Source organism: Rhamphochromis longiceps, unplaced genomic scaffold (assembly GCF_057381845.1).
Source record: "Rhamphochromis longiceps isolate RC_006_pf unplaced genomic scaffold, R_longiceps_female_GT1.1 unmapped_scaffold_5, whole genome shotgun sequence".
NCBI lineage: Eukaryota > Metazoa > Chordata > Actinopteri > Cichliformes > Cichlidae > Rhamphochromis > Rhamphochromis longiceps.
In genome coordinates, this window is record NW_028187225.1 from 130,268 (window position 1) to 149,351 (window position 19,084).

At 41.6% G+C, this 19,084-nt stretch overlaps 1 protein-coding gene and 1 long non-coding RNA gene across 2 annotated transcripts in view; both read left to right on the top strand.

Moving 5' to 3' along the window:
- The first annotated feature begins 4,584 nt into the window (after positions 1-4,584).
- Positions 4,585-9,185, top strand: LOC146640548 (uncharacterized). Its single transcript, XM_085400085.1, has 9 exons — positions 4,585-4,885; positions 5,145-5,453; positions 5,540-5,714; positions 5,817-5,900; positions 6,003-6,148; positions 6,345-6,428; positions 6,547-6,728; positions 7,087-7,311; positions 7,397-9,185. Exons 1-9 carry the CDS (start codon positions 4,809-4,811, stop codon positions 7,792-7,794), a joined length of 1,680 nt encoding a protein of 559 aa, XP_085256211.1. The 5' UTR covers positions 4,585-4,808; the 3' UTR covers positions 7,795-9,185.
- Positions 9,186-17,852: 8,667 nt separating this feature from the next.
- LOC146640549 (uncharacterized) overlaps positions 17,853-19,084 on the top strand; it is a 3,279-nt gene continuing 2,047 nt past the window's right edge. Inside the window, exon 1 of the long non-coding RNA XR_014910018.1 lies at positions 17,853-17,908. This is a non-coding gene — a long non-coding RNA (uncharacterized LOC146640549). The remainder of the gene's footprint in view (positions 17,909-19,084) is intronic.

Consider the following 19,084-nt stretch of genomic DNA (forward strand, 5'->3'; position numbering starts at 1 on the left):
TGACACATCTCCAGCCCTTCTTGTTTTTGTGCTTGAAGTAGTCCAGGGAGGCACAGAGTCCTCGTGGAAACTTTTGATGTCCATCTCAGAGTGATGACATTGTACAAAGCTTTCCTTTCGTCTTGTTTTCTATAGGGTCATGCTGCTTATGCACAATGCAACCACCAAAAGGCAGCACTTGGCTGGATCTATATAAATTGCTAGAAAAACAGCAATACATGCTTCATGTTGTAAGTTGACAGTCCATGTTGATGCTGAATAGTGGCCTTAATGTGTAGATTATATAATTACTTAACTGAAATGTCCACTACAGGTTTATGTAGTTAGAGTTGGCAATCTTTCTTACAGAACATTTACTATGACTGATGTTAGTAGTCCTGTGTTTGTCCGTTATATGTCGTATGTAGCACCAGGGTCTCAGAGGAACGCTGTCTCACTTCACTCTGTACTGTAACACTATACATGGTTGAAATTAAAATAAAAGCCACTTGAATTGCCTTGTTACCTGAGATTACAGTTTACAGTTAAGCAACATATTCATTTGTAATTTATGGACCTTTTTTTTTATACAGTAGTGATCATGTTTTGAATGTTGATTCCAAGACAGCTTTTGTCTGTTTGGCTTTTTGTAATTTTAATTGTCTTTCCAATTTGCCAGAACACTTCTCCACAATCACTGTCCACATACCCAGGCCCTCTGCACCTTCCTTTCTCCGATTGGGACCGTTTTGTCCCATCCTTTTTGGTCCGATTCGCCATATCTCCAGAACCGAAGAAGCCATCGGCGTGGCCTCTTCGCCACAGCGTCCGGCACCCACCAAAACCCCCACCTAGACACCAACCTAACCCCTAATTATTGCTAGTTATTTTAATTGTTTCCCCAGCCCCGATTTCTGAGTGAAGGTACGCGTTTCAGGATATTTCATTGAAATATTGCTCTAATATTTTCAGTTTAGTTCTGGCACAAGGCACACAACACAGACACACTGAGCTCGGCCTGAAGAAGGCGAAGGAACGCCGAAACGTCGCGAAGAGCTCAGTAGATGCGCGTAAACCCAAGATGGGCAATTTTTTTGAACTGGGGCAGGGGTACCACCATCCTGTCCCACGGTGGAGAGTGCATCTCAAGGAACCGGCGATTGCTGGTTCCCTGATCTTTTTTCAACACCCTAACCCTTTACCACAGACGTGGAGTCAGGACCCGCTGTTCACTTTCAGTCAGTACACTGAAAATGAGTTTCATCAGACTAACCACAAATGTACGACAGTCAAGAACTTCTGCAGCTCTGAGCCAAGTTTCCTAAACAGTCTGCAGTATGAGGAGGACGAGGGATTATCTTCCACAACCTAACAGTGTACAGTGACTGATCAGGCAGTACAGTTTTAGGAACCTTTTTAACTGAGGCAGGATGGCATTTTGGTTTTTAATCAGAATCTACCCTTCAGCCAGAATTCATTTAAAGAGCTGTGGGAACATCTACCTGTGACTGAATCTCTGTCCGTCAGTTTGGACACTACCTCAACCGTGAACAGCATTGTTTTTATACTTGGATCTGTTGTGCCAAAGTAGGTAGTTTCCCCTGTGCTGGGAGCACGCAGGAAGTACTGATGTTTTCATTTTGTGAAAAAGTGAAAAATTAGTATCGTTACATTACCATTCAGTTTGAGGGTTACAACAGAAAATTATGTTATATATATATATATATATATATATATATATATATATATATATATATATATATATATATATATATATATATATATATATATATTTATTATATATAAAATTATATATTTATTGGAAAAGCCGACGTAGGACAGTTTTCCAATTTCATTGTACTACTGTACTATGTATGACTGTGAAATGACAATAAAGAGTTATCTTATCTTTTCTCATCTCACGGGGTATCAGATGGGATTATTTTAATAAAACATTAACATTTTGGCTGATAACTATTTTTATTCTCCTGTAACTTTACTCTAAAAAGAGCTAAATCCTCTAAAGTTTCAGGAGTAATGCGTCATAATAAGAAGTGTTTGTGAATGAAAAATCAGCAATGTGGGATACTGTTTGTCCGTGATTTACACAGGGGGAACAAATTGTGGCAGGATCAGCCTGATATTATTTGTATCCCACTATAACTTCGTTGTATAAAGAGCTAACATCTCAAAAATGTCAGGAGTAGTTAGTCATTATGAGAAGTGTTTGTAAACTAAAAATCAACAATGTGGGATACTGTTTGTCCGTGATTTGGACAGTCCAGCGTGTGCTCCGGACGCAGGGGAAACAAATTCTGTCGGGGATACCTAGTTTGGCAGGACACCTGTCCGAGTATCAGGTGAACTGAACTTATGGTAAGAAGTTATGACCTGCAGTCTATCTGGGTCAGATATAAACCAATTTTAGGTAGAGTTTATTTTTGTTATGCTGACTTTTTACAGTCAGTTACAATACCTAGCTAGCATGATGGAGTTTCCATACAGCTGGGCGGGTGCTTTGATGTTACTGATACCATAGTGAACTGTATTTTATTCATAAGGTTAGTTAGTAGAGTTGCCTGTAAAAAAGACGGAATCAACCCTCATTCAGAGAAAATATCACGCGTTTTGTATTAAGGTGAAAAGGAACACAGTTTGTCCCGGACTTCAGCTAGAATGGAAAAAAAGACACAAAGCTAGATTTATTCTGTCTTTACGCTGTCAGCTGCCTCTTCTCCTCTCATTCTCCCCCCTCTCGCTCCTGTTGCTACTTCAACGGCTTTTCTCGTGTTTATTTATCGCCCACTTTGCGCCAGAAAGAAGAAACCAGCGGATGTCGCGCTAAACAAGAGCAGCACGTTTAAGCTTGATCAGCTGCTGTTAGAATTTGGAATTTGATATTACTTTCTAGTATCAGCTGATGTTTGCTGGAGCCACAGCTGTAAAAGCTGCTGCTCATGATGGTTTGTATATCTGGTGAGAGGGAAACATGAAGATGAATCCAGGAGATGTCCTTACTGAATCATCAGAGCTGGACAGGTGATGGAGAAAGGTTTACCTTTTAGGTGACAGGAATGAGTTGAAGGAAAGTTATGAGCTGTTTCTGAGAGACAAATAACACCATTATTATGTTGCCAAATGATGTTATAACACCATAACATCATTTGGCACACTGACTTCTGAGGACATTTTAAATGGCACTCGCCATCAGAAAGGTTGCCTACCCCTGGTCTAGAAGAACAAAGTAAACTTCGGGAGAACGGACCAGTTAGTTTTAACAGCTCTTAAAGTAACATGAGAAACATTTTTCACCAAGAAATTCAGTTCAGTGGGTGGGTCAATGGGTCGTTCAGTGGGTCGTTTAGTGGGTTGTTCAGTAAGTGGGAAAAGTGGGCCTTTCATTTTGTCATTCAGTAGGCAAAAGGGGGTGGGGTGGGGGTGGATTCCTATTCCCACATATGTAACAAACTTGATTCAAACACTCAAAGTTAAACAAAAGAAGTTCTCATCACCTTAATATGTTCAAGTGCATAGTGTGGAGGACGTACTAAGGCCTCGAGGCACTCAGATGTAAAACCCAATATTGGTGAGGGTTTTTTAAATTTGTAAATTGGTGAGATTTGACCCGGCAACGACAGGAAGGTTACATACACAGCAAATGTCTTACACACACACACAACCAGACAGGCATGCACACAGAATGCTTAACAGTTAAAACTGAAATGCATGAACCCATCTCTCTTTGGCATGTTTATAATGCTTTTCCACAATGAGAGAGAAAGCAAAAAGAGACAGGAGCCAAAACCATCAGGTGGTGTACAGTACTGAAAAAGAACAACAGAAGGAGTATTTTCAGCGTGTGTTATTACGAGTGTTAAATGGGAATACTCTCAGTGGTGCCTCTGTAGAAGGTGCTCATAACCACACACAGGCACACACACATGATTAAACAATAAATGAAAAAAAACACACTAAAAGAGTTCAGAAGTGAGAAATCTATGAGCTGAATGTTCATAAACTGTTCATACATACAGTTATAGGTACATGAACATTTACCTATAACTGTAACTTGTGTTTCAGTGCTGCAGCCTATGACCTGCTTGACTTCCAGGTGTGAGAACCTGCAAATGTCCAGAGTCAGGAGAGACTGGGGGACCCACTTTAGCAGGGTCATCTGTGTTGGCTTTGGGACCCTTGATGATACAGGGGGACACAGTCACAAGCGCCTAAGGAAGAGTATGAGCAGGAACCAGCACCAGCTGAGAGATGGCCAATATGTAGACAGACTGTTCCCTCTTTGTGAAGGACTGATAGAAAAGTTTAAATATATATATATATATATATATATATATATATATATATATATATATATATATATATATATATATATATATATATATATATGAATACCGATGAATGTGTGTTGTTGCTATACAGCCTGGTTATATGTGCCCCTTTTTTTACTTTGAGCACCACCTTCTTTAAAGACTGCTGCACAGCAATAGCCGGCTTTAATTTTTACAATTTGTATATATATATATATATATATATATATATATATATATATATATATATATATATACACACACACACACAAAGTAACACTCGGGAGAATGGACTAGTTAGTTTTAACAGCTCTTAAAGTAACATGAGAAACATTTTTCACCAAGAAATTCAGTTCAGTGGGTGGGTCAATGGGTCGTTCAGTGGGTCGTTTAGTGGGTTGTTCAGTAGGTGATAAAAGTGGGCCTGTCATTTTGTCATTCAGTGGGCAAAAGGGGATGGGGAAGCATACAGCTACAAGGACATAAATGTAGCCAACTTGTGATATGCTATTGCCACTCTGTTTCCGCAGGACACTGAGAGAGAGAAAGACGACAACAGAAGACAACGGTTCAATTTTAATGTAAGTACTGTTTGTTGGGCTTTTAAGTGGTTGAACATGTAAAACTTGCATGTGCCATTCTCCTCATTTTTAAAATTTAAAACTTGTTTTAAAACTTTTTTTTCTTTAAGTTTTTTTTGGGGGGGTGGGATGGAAGCAAAGTTTGTGTGTGGATGTATTGTTGTTGTTCTTTGTTTGTTTTCTCATACTATCAAAATAAACTAAATTGATATGCAGTTTTTCTCTCTCACTTTCTGCCTCTCACTCTTTGTATTTACAGTGCAAACAAGATGGAGAGAAACGTTGTCTACTGCCTGCTTTGTAAAAAGCCGCAACAGTCCATTCGCACACACCTGAGCAGAGTGTGCCTGAAAGACTGCACACCACAGAAATGTGAGGAAGAAGCTTCCAGAGCCATTGCTTCACAGAAGCTGTTTTCTAATGAAGGTAGAGTGTGGAACTTCTCAGAGCTCCAGGAGTACTGCAAGGATGAAGAATCTTGCATTAAACTCTGCACTCGCCTTCAAACACGTGGATTTATCATCACGAACAGTCCCCAAGCGTTTTCGACAGTCGTGCCAACAGCGAGGTATGATGACCTTATTGCCACTTCCACATATTGGATGACACATACAAACTTTCAATAATGTCTTACCTCTGTCACATTTGCAATAGGTCTGATAAGAAGGAAATTCTTGCCGTGGCCAAGAAGGATATTGAATATTTCCACACAAGACTTTCTGGCGGTGATTGCATCCCCACATTTGCAATGACTACCTTCAGACAGTACTGCGAGGCCATCCTGATTTTACAACATGGACTGACAGCAAATGCTGTTCAAGAACTTTGTGTAAGTGCACCACCAACAACAAAAGTGCACGATAAGTGAAATGACAGCTGATGTAAGTCTGTATTTCTTTAAGCTCCAACACCTTTTTTTTTACATACACAGGTAGAGGACTGGATGGCGCGGAAAGCAGTAGCTGATGGTGTTGAGCTGAGTGGTAACTTGAAGATAACCAGCCAGGAAGAACAAGTAAGTCATTCATTCTCAGCAGCGACTCTCTTCTTGCTCTATAGGCACCTTGTGAATTGATTTTATGAGATATTTAACATTGATTCCTTTTTTTCTCTGCAGTTGTTGGACTGCTATTTTAGGAACATCCGTCCAGTGTCCTTGGAAAATCAAATTGCTGGCAGCGATGACAGGGGCAAGTTCTTCCTAGGAGAATGTGGGGTCCCACTGTCCAACCCATCATTAGATGTAAAACGCCTGAGAGCGAGGTGAGTGCTTGACCTAACTGGATCAATAGCATATTAAGAAAGATTTGTTTCTTTGATCTGACAGAGAAACCCTAACCCTGGACTCATAACAGTCAGCCACATATGTTGCTGTATGTCAGAGATGTTCGCCCCTTGTATTTTGGCTTTTTCATCTCTCTGGGCTCTCTAATTAATTTGCATGCATTAAAAACCACAGATACCTGAGCACTGAACCTGGGGATGCTATGGCTGAGTCAGCATCAAGCTCAGTAGGAGGACTACCGACACCAGGACAGGCCAGGTACACTTTTTTTTAAAAAATATCACACACTACCACAAGTCAACCTGTGTTACACGTTTCCACATTTAAAAACTTTTGATGGATTTGATGCATCCCCTCCTCTACACCTTTCATGTAGCACATCATCTACGCACCTGCCACTCCAAGAATGGGATGCCTTCCTCCAGGCCTTCCCGGTCACCCTGAATGGAGAGCCACCATCCAAACGGCAGTGTGTACAGGCTGGCTTTCCACAGCACAGACACCACTACAAGAAATGGAGGGATATTCAGCTGAAGAAAAGAGTTGGGTACATTCTCGGTAAGGCCTGGGCATGTCATGTTAATGGAGCTGCTTCTGTTGCATTGCTTTGTTTGTTTTGTATGTATTTCAGAATGAAAATACTTTAATAATCTCTAAGAAAATTATGTGGGTTACACTTGTGTAGAGACAATAGCAGTAACAGTCTGAACTAATTAAATAATACAATACATGTAAGTATAACCCACTCAATGTTGTACACCCAAATATACACAGATAGCTCAATTATAAATATAAGGAATATTTTAAGGTACAAATACGTGATTGACTAAAATGCATATGGTTGATTTTTCATTTTTAAGCCGCAATAATCACTTGCATTATTTCTTGTACGTCGCTTTGTGACCACTTCATTTAGGTCAGTCAGTTGGCAGAAGAGGAAACCCACCTCAGCCTGCACGTGTGCAGATGGCTTTGGACAAGGAGAAATGGCACACCAACAAGCCCACTGTCAATGCCATCTTGCAGGCCTGGGTTGTTCCGCAGCCCAGTATACAAGACAACCAGTCCCTCATGTCTTCGATTGCAGAGCAGAAGTGGAAGGGCCTGGCTTTGCAAGACTTCGGGGAACGGAAGGGCAAAGGTAAAATGCACACAACATTTAGACAAATTGCAAGTGAACGTTTCTAAGAGCCCTGTCATGACCGATGGTATCTTTCAACTTACAGGTGTGATCGCACTTATGCCTTTCCACAAAGGGGATATAGTGTGCGATTACCACGGGACATATATCACTGAAGCAGAAGGGAAACGGAGGCCCCAGTCGGGGTATCTGTTCTTCTTCAGGGACGAGTGTGACCGAGGGATGTGCATCGATGCCACTGCATTCCCCTGTGCCTGTCATCCCGACATTGACACCTATGGGAGGCGAATGAACCATTCCCGAAAAAATCCAAACATCAAGCCCCAGAAGTTTACAATGAACTTCCCTGCAGGACCTCAGGAGACAATACTTTTCATTGCCCTGAAGGACATCGCAGTTGGTGAGGAGGTGTTATGGGACTACGGAGTAACTCGGAAATCTTATGGTGGTGAAGGGGAAGACTTGGAGTGGCTGGACAGCTGACTTTCATTTTATCTGTTCTTTTCCTATTCTCTTTGCATGGGCTTTTTTATGTAGTGATTTTATTCTTAAAAAACACAGCTGTTTTTACATTGTCTTGCATGTAATTTAAATGTGGTTTGAGGGTTTTTTGTTTTGTTTTGTTTTGTTTTAATTTACGTATTGAAATAAAGTGTCATGTTTCCAAATTTCACTCTGCTTCATATTGTATTATTTACGTTCACTGTTTCGTGTTTTATTGTGAAAGTCTTGTGTTTCCATGTTCAGGTGTCTGGTTTTGCTTCCACTGTGGCTCCATTTTAATTTCTCATTTGTGTTCCCCGCGTCTTGATGCCTCCTGAAGAGCATGATGATTAACATAGCCAAGGTGATTATGAAACACGTCAGGTTTACAGATGAATAATAACAATAATAATAATAAATGTGAGATACTAGCTCTACATGAGTGTCTCCTGCAGTTAATATGTAATACACAGATGAAAGATGAGGTGAGATATCTAGGCATTATCTCTTGTCATTTGAAAGATTAACTACTAACAGAAAATAAGAATATCTCAATAATAGACTTAGAATTTTCTATCCTAAGCCAATTTTAAACAGGTGCCTGCAGATTCTTTGGGAGAATTTGGACAGTCTGTCTGACATCTGCATTGACTCATATTTGTTTAACAGCCCGGGTCTGCGCTCAGGTGTCGCACTTTGGATAAATAAGATAAATAAGGAGACCAAGGCCCTGTACAGGCTCTTGGTAAATGCATTGAGGAAATTAATGACTGGTTGTGCCACAATTTTCTCCAGCTAAACAAAAACAAAACTGAGGTAATAGTCTTTGGCGCCAAAGAAAAACGATTACAGGTCACCAGAGAACTTCAATCTATACATCTAAAAACCACAAACCAGGCGAGAAATTTGGGTGTAGTGATGGATGCAGACCTAAACTTGAAAAAGAAAAGAAAAACACATTAAGACAATAACAAAGTCAGCTTACTATCACCTCAAGAATATTTCAAGGATAAAAGATCTGATGTCTCAACAGGACCTGGAAAAACTAGTCCATGCATTCATCTTTAGTAGGCTTGATTACTGTAACAGCATCTTTACAGGTCTACCTAAAAAATCAGTCAGACAACTACAGCTCATTCAGAACTCTGCTGCTCGAGTCCTCACTAAGACCAAAAAAGTGGACCACATCAGTCCAGCTCTGAGGTCTTTACACTGGCTGCCTGTCCGTCAGAGGATAGACTTTAAAGTTCTGATGCTGATCTGTTTTGATTTTATATACTGTTTTGTTTGTTTGTTTGTTAATTAGTTAGTTTGTTTCTTTGCTTGTTTTAATCTATTTTAAATCATGCTTTTTATTTGTTTTTGTTTCTAATGTCTCTGTAAAGCACTTTGAATCACCTTGTTGTTGAATTGTGCTATACAAATAAATTTGCCTTGCCTTGCCTTGAGGAACTGCCCCGGTCTTTATTTATAATTCAGTGAGCGTTTGTTCCTTAGATTGGAATGTGGAGGTGTGTGTGTGTGTGACAGACAGACAGAGAGAGAGAGAGAGAGAGAGAGAGAGAGAGAGAGTGTGACACTTGCTGTGTATTTAAAAAACAAACGCTCAAACAAACCAAAGAGAAAAAGCTTACATGTTTTCAGTTTTCAGTTTTATTTGTCATATGCAAGTTAGCACAGGGTCAACATTGCAATGAAATGTGTTTGACGAGCAGCAGTCACTCAGCAGCTTGATACAGTAGGAGAAAATATAGGAAAATAAAATAATAAGAAAATAGAAAAATAATAAGGAGCAAAATATTAGAGAGACATGGTAAAAGAGAAAAGATGACTAAATATATATGTATCTATAAATATATGTACACTAGTGATTAAATAAGAAAATCTTGAAAAGAAATATGACGGGAGGGCAGATGGGATATTGCACAGGAATGAGCAGCAGAAAATTACAGTATTGCACTTTTAAATATAAATATCAATGACAATAAAGTGGAGTGACCAGTGCGGATTAAACATTACATGTATTATGAAACAGATGGTTTGGCGACAGTGGTCCAGGTAAATGCTACATGGACACCTGATCAGAGGACAAGGGCTTAAAAGGTGTCTGTGTGTCTGTATGTTTATATAATTGTACATATGGAGGAAAAATTTCCTAAAACCATACTTGAAATCATAACTAATGCACTTTATAAAATAAATACCTAAAGGTTTTTCAGAAATTATTACATAGAATAACATTTGGGACGTTCAGTGGGTGTCGTTCACTGGCTCATTCAGTCAGTGTCGTTGAGTGGGTGTCGTTCACTGGCTCATTCAATGAGTCGTTCAATGGCTCATTCAGTGAGTGTCGTTCAGTGGGTGTCGTTCACTGGCTCATGCAGTCAGTGTCTGTTAAGAAATATAGTCTAAAACACTTCTTCAGTAAAGACTCAGAGAAGAGAAACTTCTTGCTAGCAAAAGTGCAGTCTCCAGAACTGAGAATAAGACAAGGTACGACCTCTCTCATGCTCCTAGGATGTGGGGGTGAACACCCTAAAATGTTACAGACCTCCTAGGATGAGACATTCTTTCAATATGCCACCAACTATATACTTGTATATTTATTATTTATATATTTACCATATACTTCTACACACAAATGATTACATGCAGCATTCTACCATATGCAAACTTATATCATTAGCACTTAGACCCCCGGAGAGCAGTCATTTTGGTTTTCTACCTTAGACCCCTGCGGAGTCATCATTTTGCGTTTCTACCTTTAAAAGCCGGAGAGCAGTCAGTCAAATGCTGGAGTCGTTCATATGTATATTAGGTCGTTACCTAGGAATTCTGGAGGGAGGGGAGTGGGGGTGAGTGATTGAGGGGGTGGGGGAGTGGAGTGTTTCAGTTTGCCATCTTAGGGAGAAATCAACACATGTCCTTTGTATGTCCTTTGTTGCTGACATTTATTGATGAAAACAGTACAAAAAACCAACCATTTGTACACATATTTACAAATAATGATAAAAAGTGAGTGAGTACATTTCAACATGCATGTGTTGATTTCTCCCTAAGATGGCAAACTGAAACACTGAAACACTCCACTCCCCCACCCCCTCAATCACTCAGTGAGTGATTGAGGGGGTGGGGGAGCTGCTAAAAGCGGTGAGCTTCCTTTTGTGTTTCATCTTGATGCATTCTCAATCATCCAGGGAAACAAATCTCCAAAAGTCACCAACTTGGAGTGTTTCAGTTTGCCATCTTAGGGAGAAATCAACACACATGGGTGTATGTCCTTTGTTGCTGACATTTATTGATAAAAACAGTACAAAAAACCAACCATTTGTACACATATTTACAAATGGCCTGCTGAGTGGTACATGGAGCAAGTTTTGGGTGGCTTGCGACCTAAAATCCAAGTACACAGATGCAAAAAAAATCAGGCCACTGTGCGATGTGTTCACTGCTACAGGTACACATGTGGTAAATGCAGACGACAGATACCGTGGCAGTGCCAGGATTGTGAGTGATTGCTGAAAATGTTGAAATGTACTCACTCACTTTTTATCATTATTTGTAAATATGTGTACAAATGGTTGGTTTTTTGTACTGTTTTCATCAATAAATGTCAGCAACAAAGGACATACAAAGGACATGTGTTGATTTCTCCCTAAGATGGCAAACTGAAACACTCCACTCCCCCACCCCCTCAATCACTCACCCCCACTCCCCTCCCTCCAGAATTCCTAGGTAACGACCTAATATACATATGAACGACTCCAGCATTTGACTGACTGCTCTCCGGCTTTTAAAGGTAGAAACGCAAAATGATGACTCCGCGGTCAATTTAGCCAATTTAGCTTCCACTTCCACCATTTGACTGCTCTCGGGTTTTATAGGTAGAAAGGTAGAAGCCTGGGAATGCTAGTGTTAAAAGATTATACTGACTACTAAGCACAATTTTCCTAATAACAGTGTTGTTGAGTGGGTGTCGTTCACTGGCTCATTCAGTCAGTGTCGTTGAGTGGGTTATTCAGTGAGTGTCGTTCAGGGGGTGTCGTTCACTGGCTCATTCACTGAACGACATTCATTTCCTATGGCGGCAACTTTTGACTGGACCCTATATAAGGGGAGGAGTGCTCAGCTCAGTCATTCATGCCCTGAAACTCAGAGGAGCAGTGTCTCTGGATTTATGACCACAGCGTCTTGGTTAACTAAGACACACAACTTTTCTTTTTTTATCTGCTGTCTTGAAAGACTGTATTTACAATACAGGTAATATTTTTGGCATATTCTTAACTGTTGCAAATTGCTCTTTCCTGTTCTTTACTTACTTGATTTTAATGTGTTTTACTTACATGATTACACTTTTTTTGTCTTTCCTGGTTTAACAGTTTTTCAGTTACATTGTTTCACTTCTTTTTTACTTACCTGATTATACTTTCTGTTCTTTCCAGAACACAACAGCCATGGAGGACGTTGGTGTCGAAAACATGAAGGGTTTGGCGGATGCTTTCGCCAGATCTAAAAGCGTTGAGGATTTCCTCCTGGACCCCAACATTTTCATTCCATTGCAGGCAACGACAGTTGAGGATCCAACGAGACGTGTTTGGAGTAAATTTGATTACGACGGAGTGGTGGTTGAACTAAAAAACTTGGAAGGCCTGCATATACCCTTTTCTAGGTTGAACATGGCACCCTTCAAAATGCACCAGCTGAAAAACTCCTGGCACACCATAAAGAAACACTTTGACCTTAGTAAGTTGTCTGTGGAGGGCTTAAAAGTGCTGCGAAAGGTAAGAGGCTTTGATTTTGCCTACCTGGACGGGGGATTCAAGTTAGAAGCTATAGTAATTCCCAAGTCCCTTGTGGTGGTGGACAGAGTCTGTAAAATGGCTGACTATTTACCAAGACACACGGTGGACCTTGTTAATGGCATCTTAACAAAATTTGTTGAGTTGCTCAAAGACCTTCCACTGGAAGACCTGAGCAGACCCACGCTGCAGAAGACCATCATTCACAACAAGGGGAGCATGAACGTATTGCCGCAGGATCAAACGTTCGTACTCTCCAAACTGGATGAAGCGAAGAGGATGTTGCCGGAGCATCCAACATTGGAAGTCCGGTTCTTTGTCTACAAATTTGGACAAAAGACAAGGGACCCCTTTCATTTGTGGGAAGTAGCTGACCCTGACGAGGTTGTGCGATGTTCTCTGCACGTGGCCTGCAACCTCATACCACTGGACCCTCACACCACACTTTTCTGGTCAAGAGCAGGACTGGAAAGGATGTTTGGACCCAGAGCTAGGCTCTTCACGTCCATGTCCATGCACGAGTGTGTTAACGTGCAGACAGAACTTGACCAGCACCCACCGGACATCTTGCCAGCTTTGGCAGAGATTGCCACTAGGCCTAACGTCACCTTCTGGCAAGTTTATGTGGACAGCCCACACACTCATTATATGTCCACATTCCGGCACCCCATTAGTGGATTGATCGTCACTGGTGGCCTCGGCCACCCGAATTACGTTCAGGCGGTGGCCACCAGAGCTGAGGACTACTACATCCACATGATGGACTTGGCCAGGAAGGCAGCAGGTAATTATAACCTGAGAATAGAGATCGTGGAGGGGATAGAAGGGAAGGAACTGGCAGACTTTACAGACATTGTTTATGCATGCTCATTCTTCGACTTGAGTGCATTACATAAGTGCCTGACGGACTTCCCCCTCGTTGTACCCTTTAAACGGGAACAGGAACAGCCAAGCGTGAATGAAATACTGTCTCGCTGTCTAAAGTATATGGCTGACCAGCTCCGGCAACTTGGGGAGAAGCACACAGGCAAAGGCGGCTTTCTCCCAGTGTGGAAGGCATTCCAGCTGGAGCTTGCGCTGGAGGAGGCATTATACGGGCACCCCTTGTCCAACATGGACAGACAGTACTCTGCAGCACTCGGGACCAGCTCGCTGCACGAATTCAGTGCAACCAACATGCGGGGCTTCATGGGCCTGGGTGCAGCAACTGGTGCAGCTGTTGACGACTGCCCACCTCCTCTGGCACACTGGACAAGGGACACACTCCAGATGAAAAGAATCGAGAGGCTATTTGCTCTCACATTGACTCTCGAGTGCGAGCCTTCCGTGCTGGGACCTGAGCTTGTAAAACTCCTGCTGAAAGACCTCTTCAGGAGGAACGACGGCATCTTCATCTCAGAGCTGCAAGGGGAAAAATGCCCAGAGAATTTAAAGGGACACATTAATCTGGCTGCACTGACGGAGAACCTGGCCACCAGAGACTCCTTCCCGACCCCATTCACCTTTGCCCGGGCGAGGAAGCTTGTTGAAGGGGAAGGGAAGAATGTACAAGAATGCCTGAGAGCAGGATTCCTTGAGCTGAAGGTCAGGTGGTTCCCAGACATTAAGTACCGCGACATAAAGGGAACAAGGAGGGCTTCTTGGAACTTGATTGATTATGTAGAGATACATAATGAAGACAGGGAGCCTTCCATCGAGTCCCAGGCCATGGCCATAGTGGGAGATGTGGCCATGGAGATGGAGCGCCGTGGACTGTGCTACGCCAGGACCCTTGAAAGGTACAGAGAGCATGGAATGCCATGGCTGGCGCAAGTGATGAAGAGGATTCCGGGGAAGACTGAAAAACACACACGGAACAAGGTCTTGGTGCTGGTCAGCTCAGTGGGACTTATCATGAATAAGGATTTTGTGTCATATGAGAAAGTGAAGGACCTACTCCTGGAGCTGAAGATGACACAGGCAGAGCTCCAAAAGTACAGGATCCTTTCAACGTCAGTCTGTGAAAAGGTTTTCGGCTTCACTCTCTATAAGCTCCACTATGACATTCTTTATCGAATGGGGAACCCAAAACCCCATGCGGAGAAAAAGTTGCCTCCAGATCTCCCCCTGGAGATGGAGGAAGAGGATGCACCTGTACTTGAAGAGGATGAGGAACCTGACCTATTGCAGACGAGAGCTGTGTACATGCCCGCTCAAACCAGCAGACACTGGACACAGCAGGAAGAGGGATTTATCAACCTTGATCCAACAATCTCCACTGGCGTGGCGTACAAGGAGTATGTCGGACAATGCAAAGCAGCAAGACTACCTGCAAGGTCGTACAAGGGCTTTGGGAGAAAGCGAAGAGACCTTCTCAGGGATGCATAGGCATACAAGCTGATTTCCTGTTCTAATCATGTCCTTTCTTTATTTTGACTTTATGCTTAGAACTAGCACAGTAGGACATATTTGTTTATCTTTTGAATCCACTTTAAGACAAGTGTGAATTTGATTTCTGTTGTAGTTGATCTTGAAGAAGTGTGATCTCAGTTCATTTTGTGGTGTTCACAAGTTCCACTGTAAATAGAGGTATTTAAAATAAAAAAAAACCAAAAAAAAAAACCACCCCTCACATGGACTCTGCCTTGACGTGGCGTGAGGGCTTACGTGTCCCTCTGGGATACAACCAAAGAGTCCAGCAGCTGATCAGCGACCAGCTGAACCTCCAGGCCATAACAGTGAAGGACAGAGCAGTATACTTCCTGTCCCTCACCCTCCTGTCACTGCCTGGAGGTTCAGCTGGTCGCTGATCAGGTGTTTCTCTCCCTATCACTATCTCTCTCTCCAGGGCGGAACTGATTACGGGTTTACGCCCTCGGGCCAGCTCTCGGAGGAAGAAACACCTGTGCCTCGTCAGTGTGGATTGCATTTAAGCCAGGAAACAACGGTTGTTTTTCGCTGGATTTGTAAGAATCGCGTAAGTGAAATTCTAGCAAGTGTTTTTCCGTGTCGTTGTGTGTTTGAAACTAACAAGCGTTTCCTTATGCGCAGACCCTCTGGACTGTTTTCCCTGGTGTTCCCTGAGTGGCGAGTGTTCGAGTGGATTCCTGTGATTGTTTGGAGAGAAACGAGAGTTTTCCCCTGGATTTCCCCCCGGAGCCATGCCCGTTTCACCTTTTGTATATACACTTGTTGGACACTGTACGTTAATAAATTCTCTTGTGTGCATCCATCCCCGGAGTGCAGCGCGTGACTCCAAGTTGCACACCGTGACGCCTTCCCCACAAAGTTACCTGAATACATACCTGTTCACCAAGCACACACCTACCTACATACTTACCTGGTCGTAGCGAATACTCACCTGAATACTGTGCAAATGTTGAATAATGAAAATTAAAACAATTTGATCAACGTTTGTTGTTACTATTTATTAAATTTTATTTTCAGTTGTTCATGACGGGACAAACAGTGTTGGGGGAAAGAGAAAGATGAGAGAGATGAGAGAGAAAGATGAAGGAACAGAAAAACTGGGCAACAGGGACAGTGAGAAAGGACACAAAAGAAAAAAAAATCTCCCGTTTTTGGTTCACATTAACTTAAATAGATATTTTTTTGAAGAACATTTGATTTTTTGAAAGACAATTTAAAAAAGAGGAAAAGAAAAAAAGACTGGACACCATGGAAAACGGCTGGACTGTGGTGCGCTATGGCCGCCGGCGCCAACGTGACCGCCAAGTGTTCTGGGACGGGTACGGGTACGCTCCTTTTCCTCTCGGAGAAGGGATTATCTTCCACAACCTAACCCTAACAGTGTACAGTGACTGATCAGGCAGTACAGTTTTAGGAACCTTTTTAACTGAGGCAGGATGGCATTTTGGTTTTTAATCAGAATCTACCCTTCAGCCAGAATTCATTTAAAGAGCTGTGGGAACAGCTACCTGTGACTGAATCTCTGTCCGTCAGTTTGGACACTACCTCAACCGTGAACAGCAATACAACGGGTCATGATGAAACCTGGAGGCCAGATGACACCATGGAGATGTTTCAGATCATCAATGAGCAGCAATTAGCTGAAAACTTTGGTGAAAATCTCTTTGAGCTGCCAAATGACATTTTGCAAAAAGACGGCATTACACCTGCAGCCTCCACTGTTCCGGTTACGACAGATTACCCTGGCGAATGTGGGTTTCAGCTGAGATTCCAAAAGTCTGGAACAGCAAAATCAGTGACTTCAACTTGGTGGGGAAAATGCAAAGCAAACGTGTGGTCGCAAATTTTGAAGCCACCCTGATAACCTTCTCCCACCAACGATGTGGAGATCCAAGCCTTTTAGATCCAGTTAAAATCAAGACACTTAAAACGATGATAAATGCAAAGACTGGTAACAGCGCAAAGAACCATAAAGCAAGAGAATTTTTAAAAAACTATGAGAAATAAACTAGGCTCTGCCCATGACTCAATCTTTGCCTCTCTTCCTACCTCATCTCCTCTAACTCCATCTGCTGTCCATCTGAGAAAAAGGCACAATTTGCTATTGCATTAGTCTATTATTTAAATTGTCCACATTTAACAATTCTTCACCTAATCCACAATAAAGTAATGATAAAAACTGTTATGGAACCTAGAAATTGTATTTGTTATTGTTTTTATACTTGGATCTGTTGTGCCAAAGTAGGTATCCCCGACAGAATTTGTTTCCCCTGTGCTGGGAGCACGCAGGAAGTACTGATGTTTTCATTTTGTGAAAAATTAGTATCGTTACATTACCATACAACAGAAAATTATATATATATATGGAAAAGCCGACGTAGGACAGTTTTCCAGTTTCATTGTACTACTGTACTATGTATGACTGTGCAATGACATTAAAGAGTTATCTCATCTCACGGGGTATCAGATGGGATTATTTTAATAAAACATTAACATTTTGGCTGATAACTATTTTTATTCTCCTGTAACTTTACTCTAAAAAGAGCTAAATCCTCTAAAGTTTCAGGAGTAATGCGTCATAATAAGAAGTGTTTGTGAATGAAAAATCAGCAATGTGGGATACTGTTTGTCCGTGATTTACACAGGGGGAACAAATTGTGGCAGGATCAGCCTGATATTATTTGTATCGCACTATAACTTCGTTGTATAAAGAGCTAACATCTCAAAAATGTCAGGAGTAGTTAGTCATTATGAGAAGTGTTTGTAAAATTTGCCACCGACATCCATGTGATCAACAACAGACACACGTCATTGCCCTTCGTGGTCTAAACCAATCAGAGATAGTCAGGGGCGGGACCTCTGTAAATGTCCTTGGTCCAGCTGAAAGTGCAGGTGGATAGAGAAAGGTGAGTAGCTTGAATGAAGCGATACCGATTCATTAAATCCTGAATTGAATGAATATAAATGTATTTTACCAGAAACGCCAGAGTCTCAGGCTAAAGCTCACAAAACTATTTCAACAACAACCAGCGAATGAGAGCAGGAAACGGTAAACACAGAGCGGACCGGCGCATCAGAATTAGCTTAGCCGCCGTCGGGGCTGAAAGCCAAAAGCTCACTAATTCTGATTCGTCGTGTCTGAATCGTCTTTACGTCTTTTTTGCGCAAGATTCTGGGCTGCAGGTTTTGTCTCTCTTCAACCAAAATTCACTAGGCCAGCAGCAAAAGAAGAACCAAACTATGCTTCACATTTGATAAATATCGTCGTTAATTCCCTATTACTTTTGCTGTTTTGCTTCCAACACGATAAAAACCACAGTTCATGCACAGCTCTCGCTCTGTACTTCAAGAAAAGTTTCCCATCTCAAACATGTGTTTTCCGCATTACTCATTTGCTTATTACCCATCAGTCTACCGTTGTTTACAGCGCTGGCGGCCGCTGTCTTTTCTTTTCTTTGTACTTAAATGACCTCGGACAAGAAAGAATAATTTCTGCTGTTCAATACTGAAGAAATGTAAACTTTTTCAAATTGGGTATAATTGCAGAATATTTTTAAGGTTATCTGCTATAAAATCCATGCCAGGAAAATCTCCTTCATGTTTTTTTTTTCTATTTTATTCTCAGTTACTTTGACACAACGGCATGTGCTGTGATGTTCACATCTCTGATAAAGTTTAGTGTCAGTACTGATAAATGATCAGAATTACAAGATTTCTCACTGTCTGAGGAAAAATTGCACCAAATCGAATCTGGACCTTGTGAAGCGGAATCAAGTGGATTATAGAAATCAGTGATGATACCCAGCCCTAGTGAATATCCTAGGACCGACAGAAGTGGATATAACTGACCGTGGGCAATGAGAAAAGATGAAAAGAACGATTGATAACTTTTTTGTCAAGTTAAGGCCTGATCGATCTGAAATTCATAGCCAGTGCTCTGACAGGGAGCCATCAATCTTTGAACGCTGATTTGGGTGCGCCCAACTTTTTTTTTTTAATGGTGTGCATAAGAAAAAAAGTTTTGCGCACTCAGAGAGAGACAGTGACACTTGCTGTGGATTTGGAAAAAAAAAACACACAGA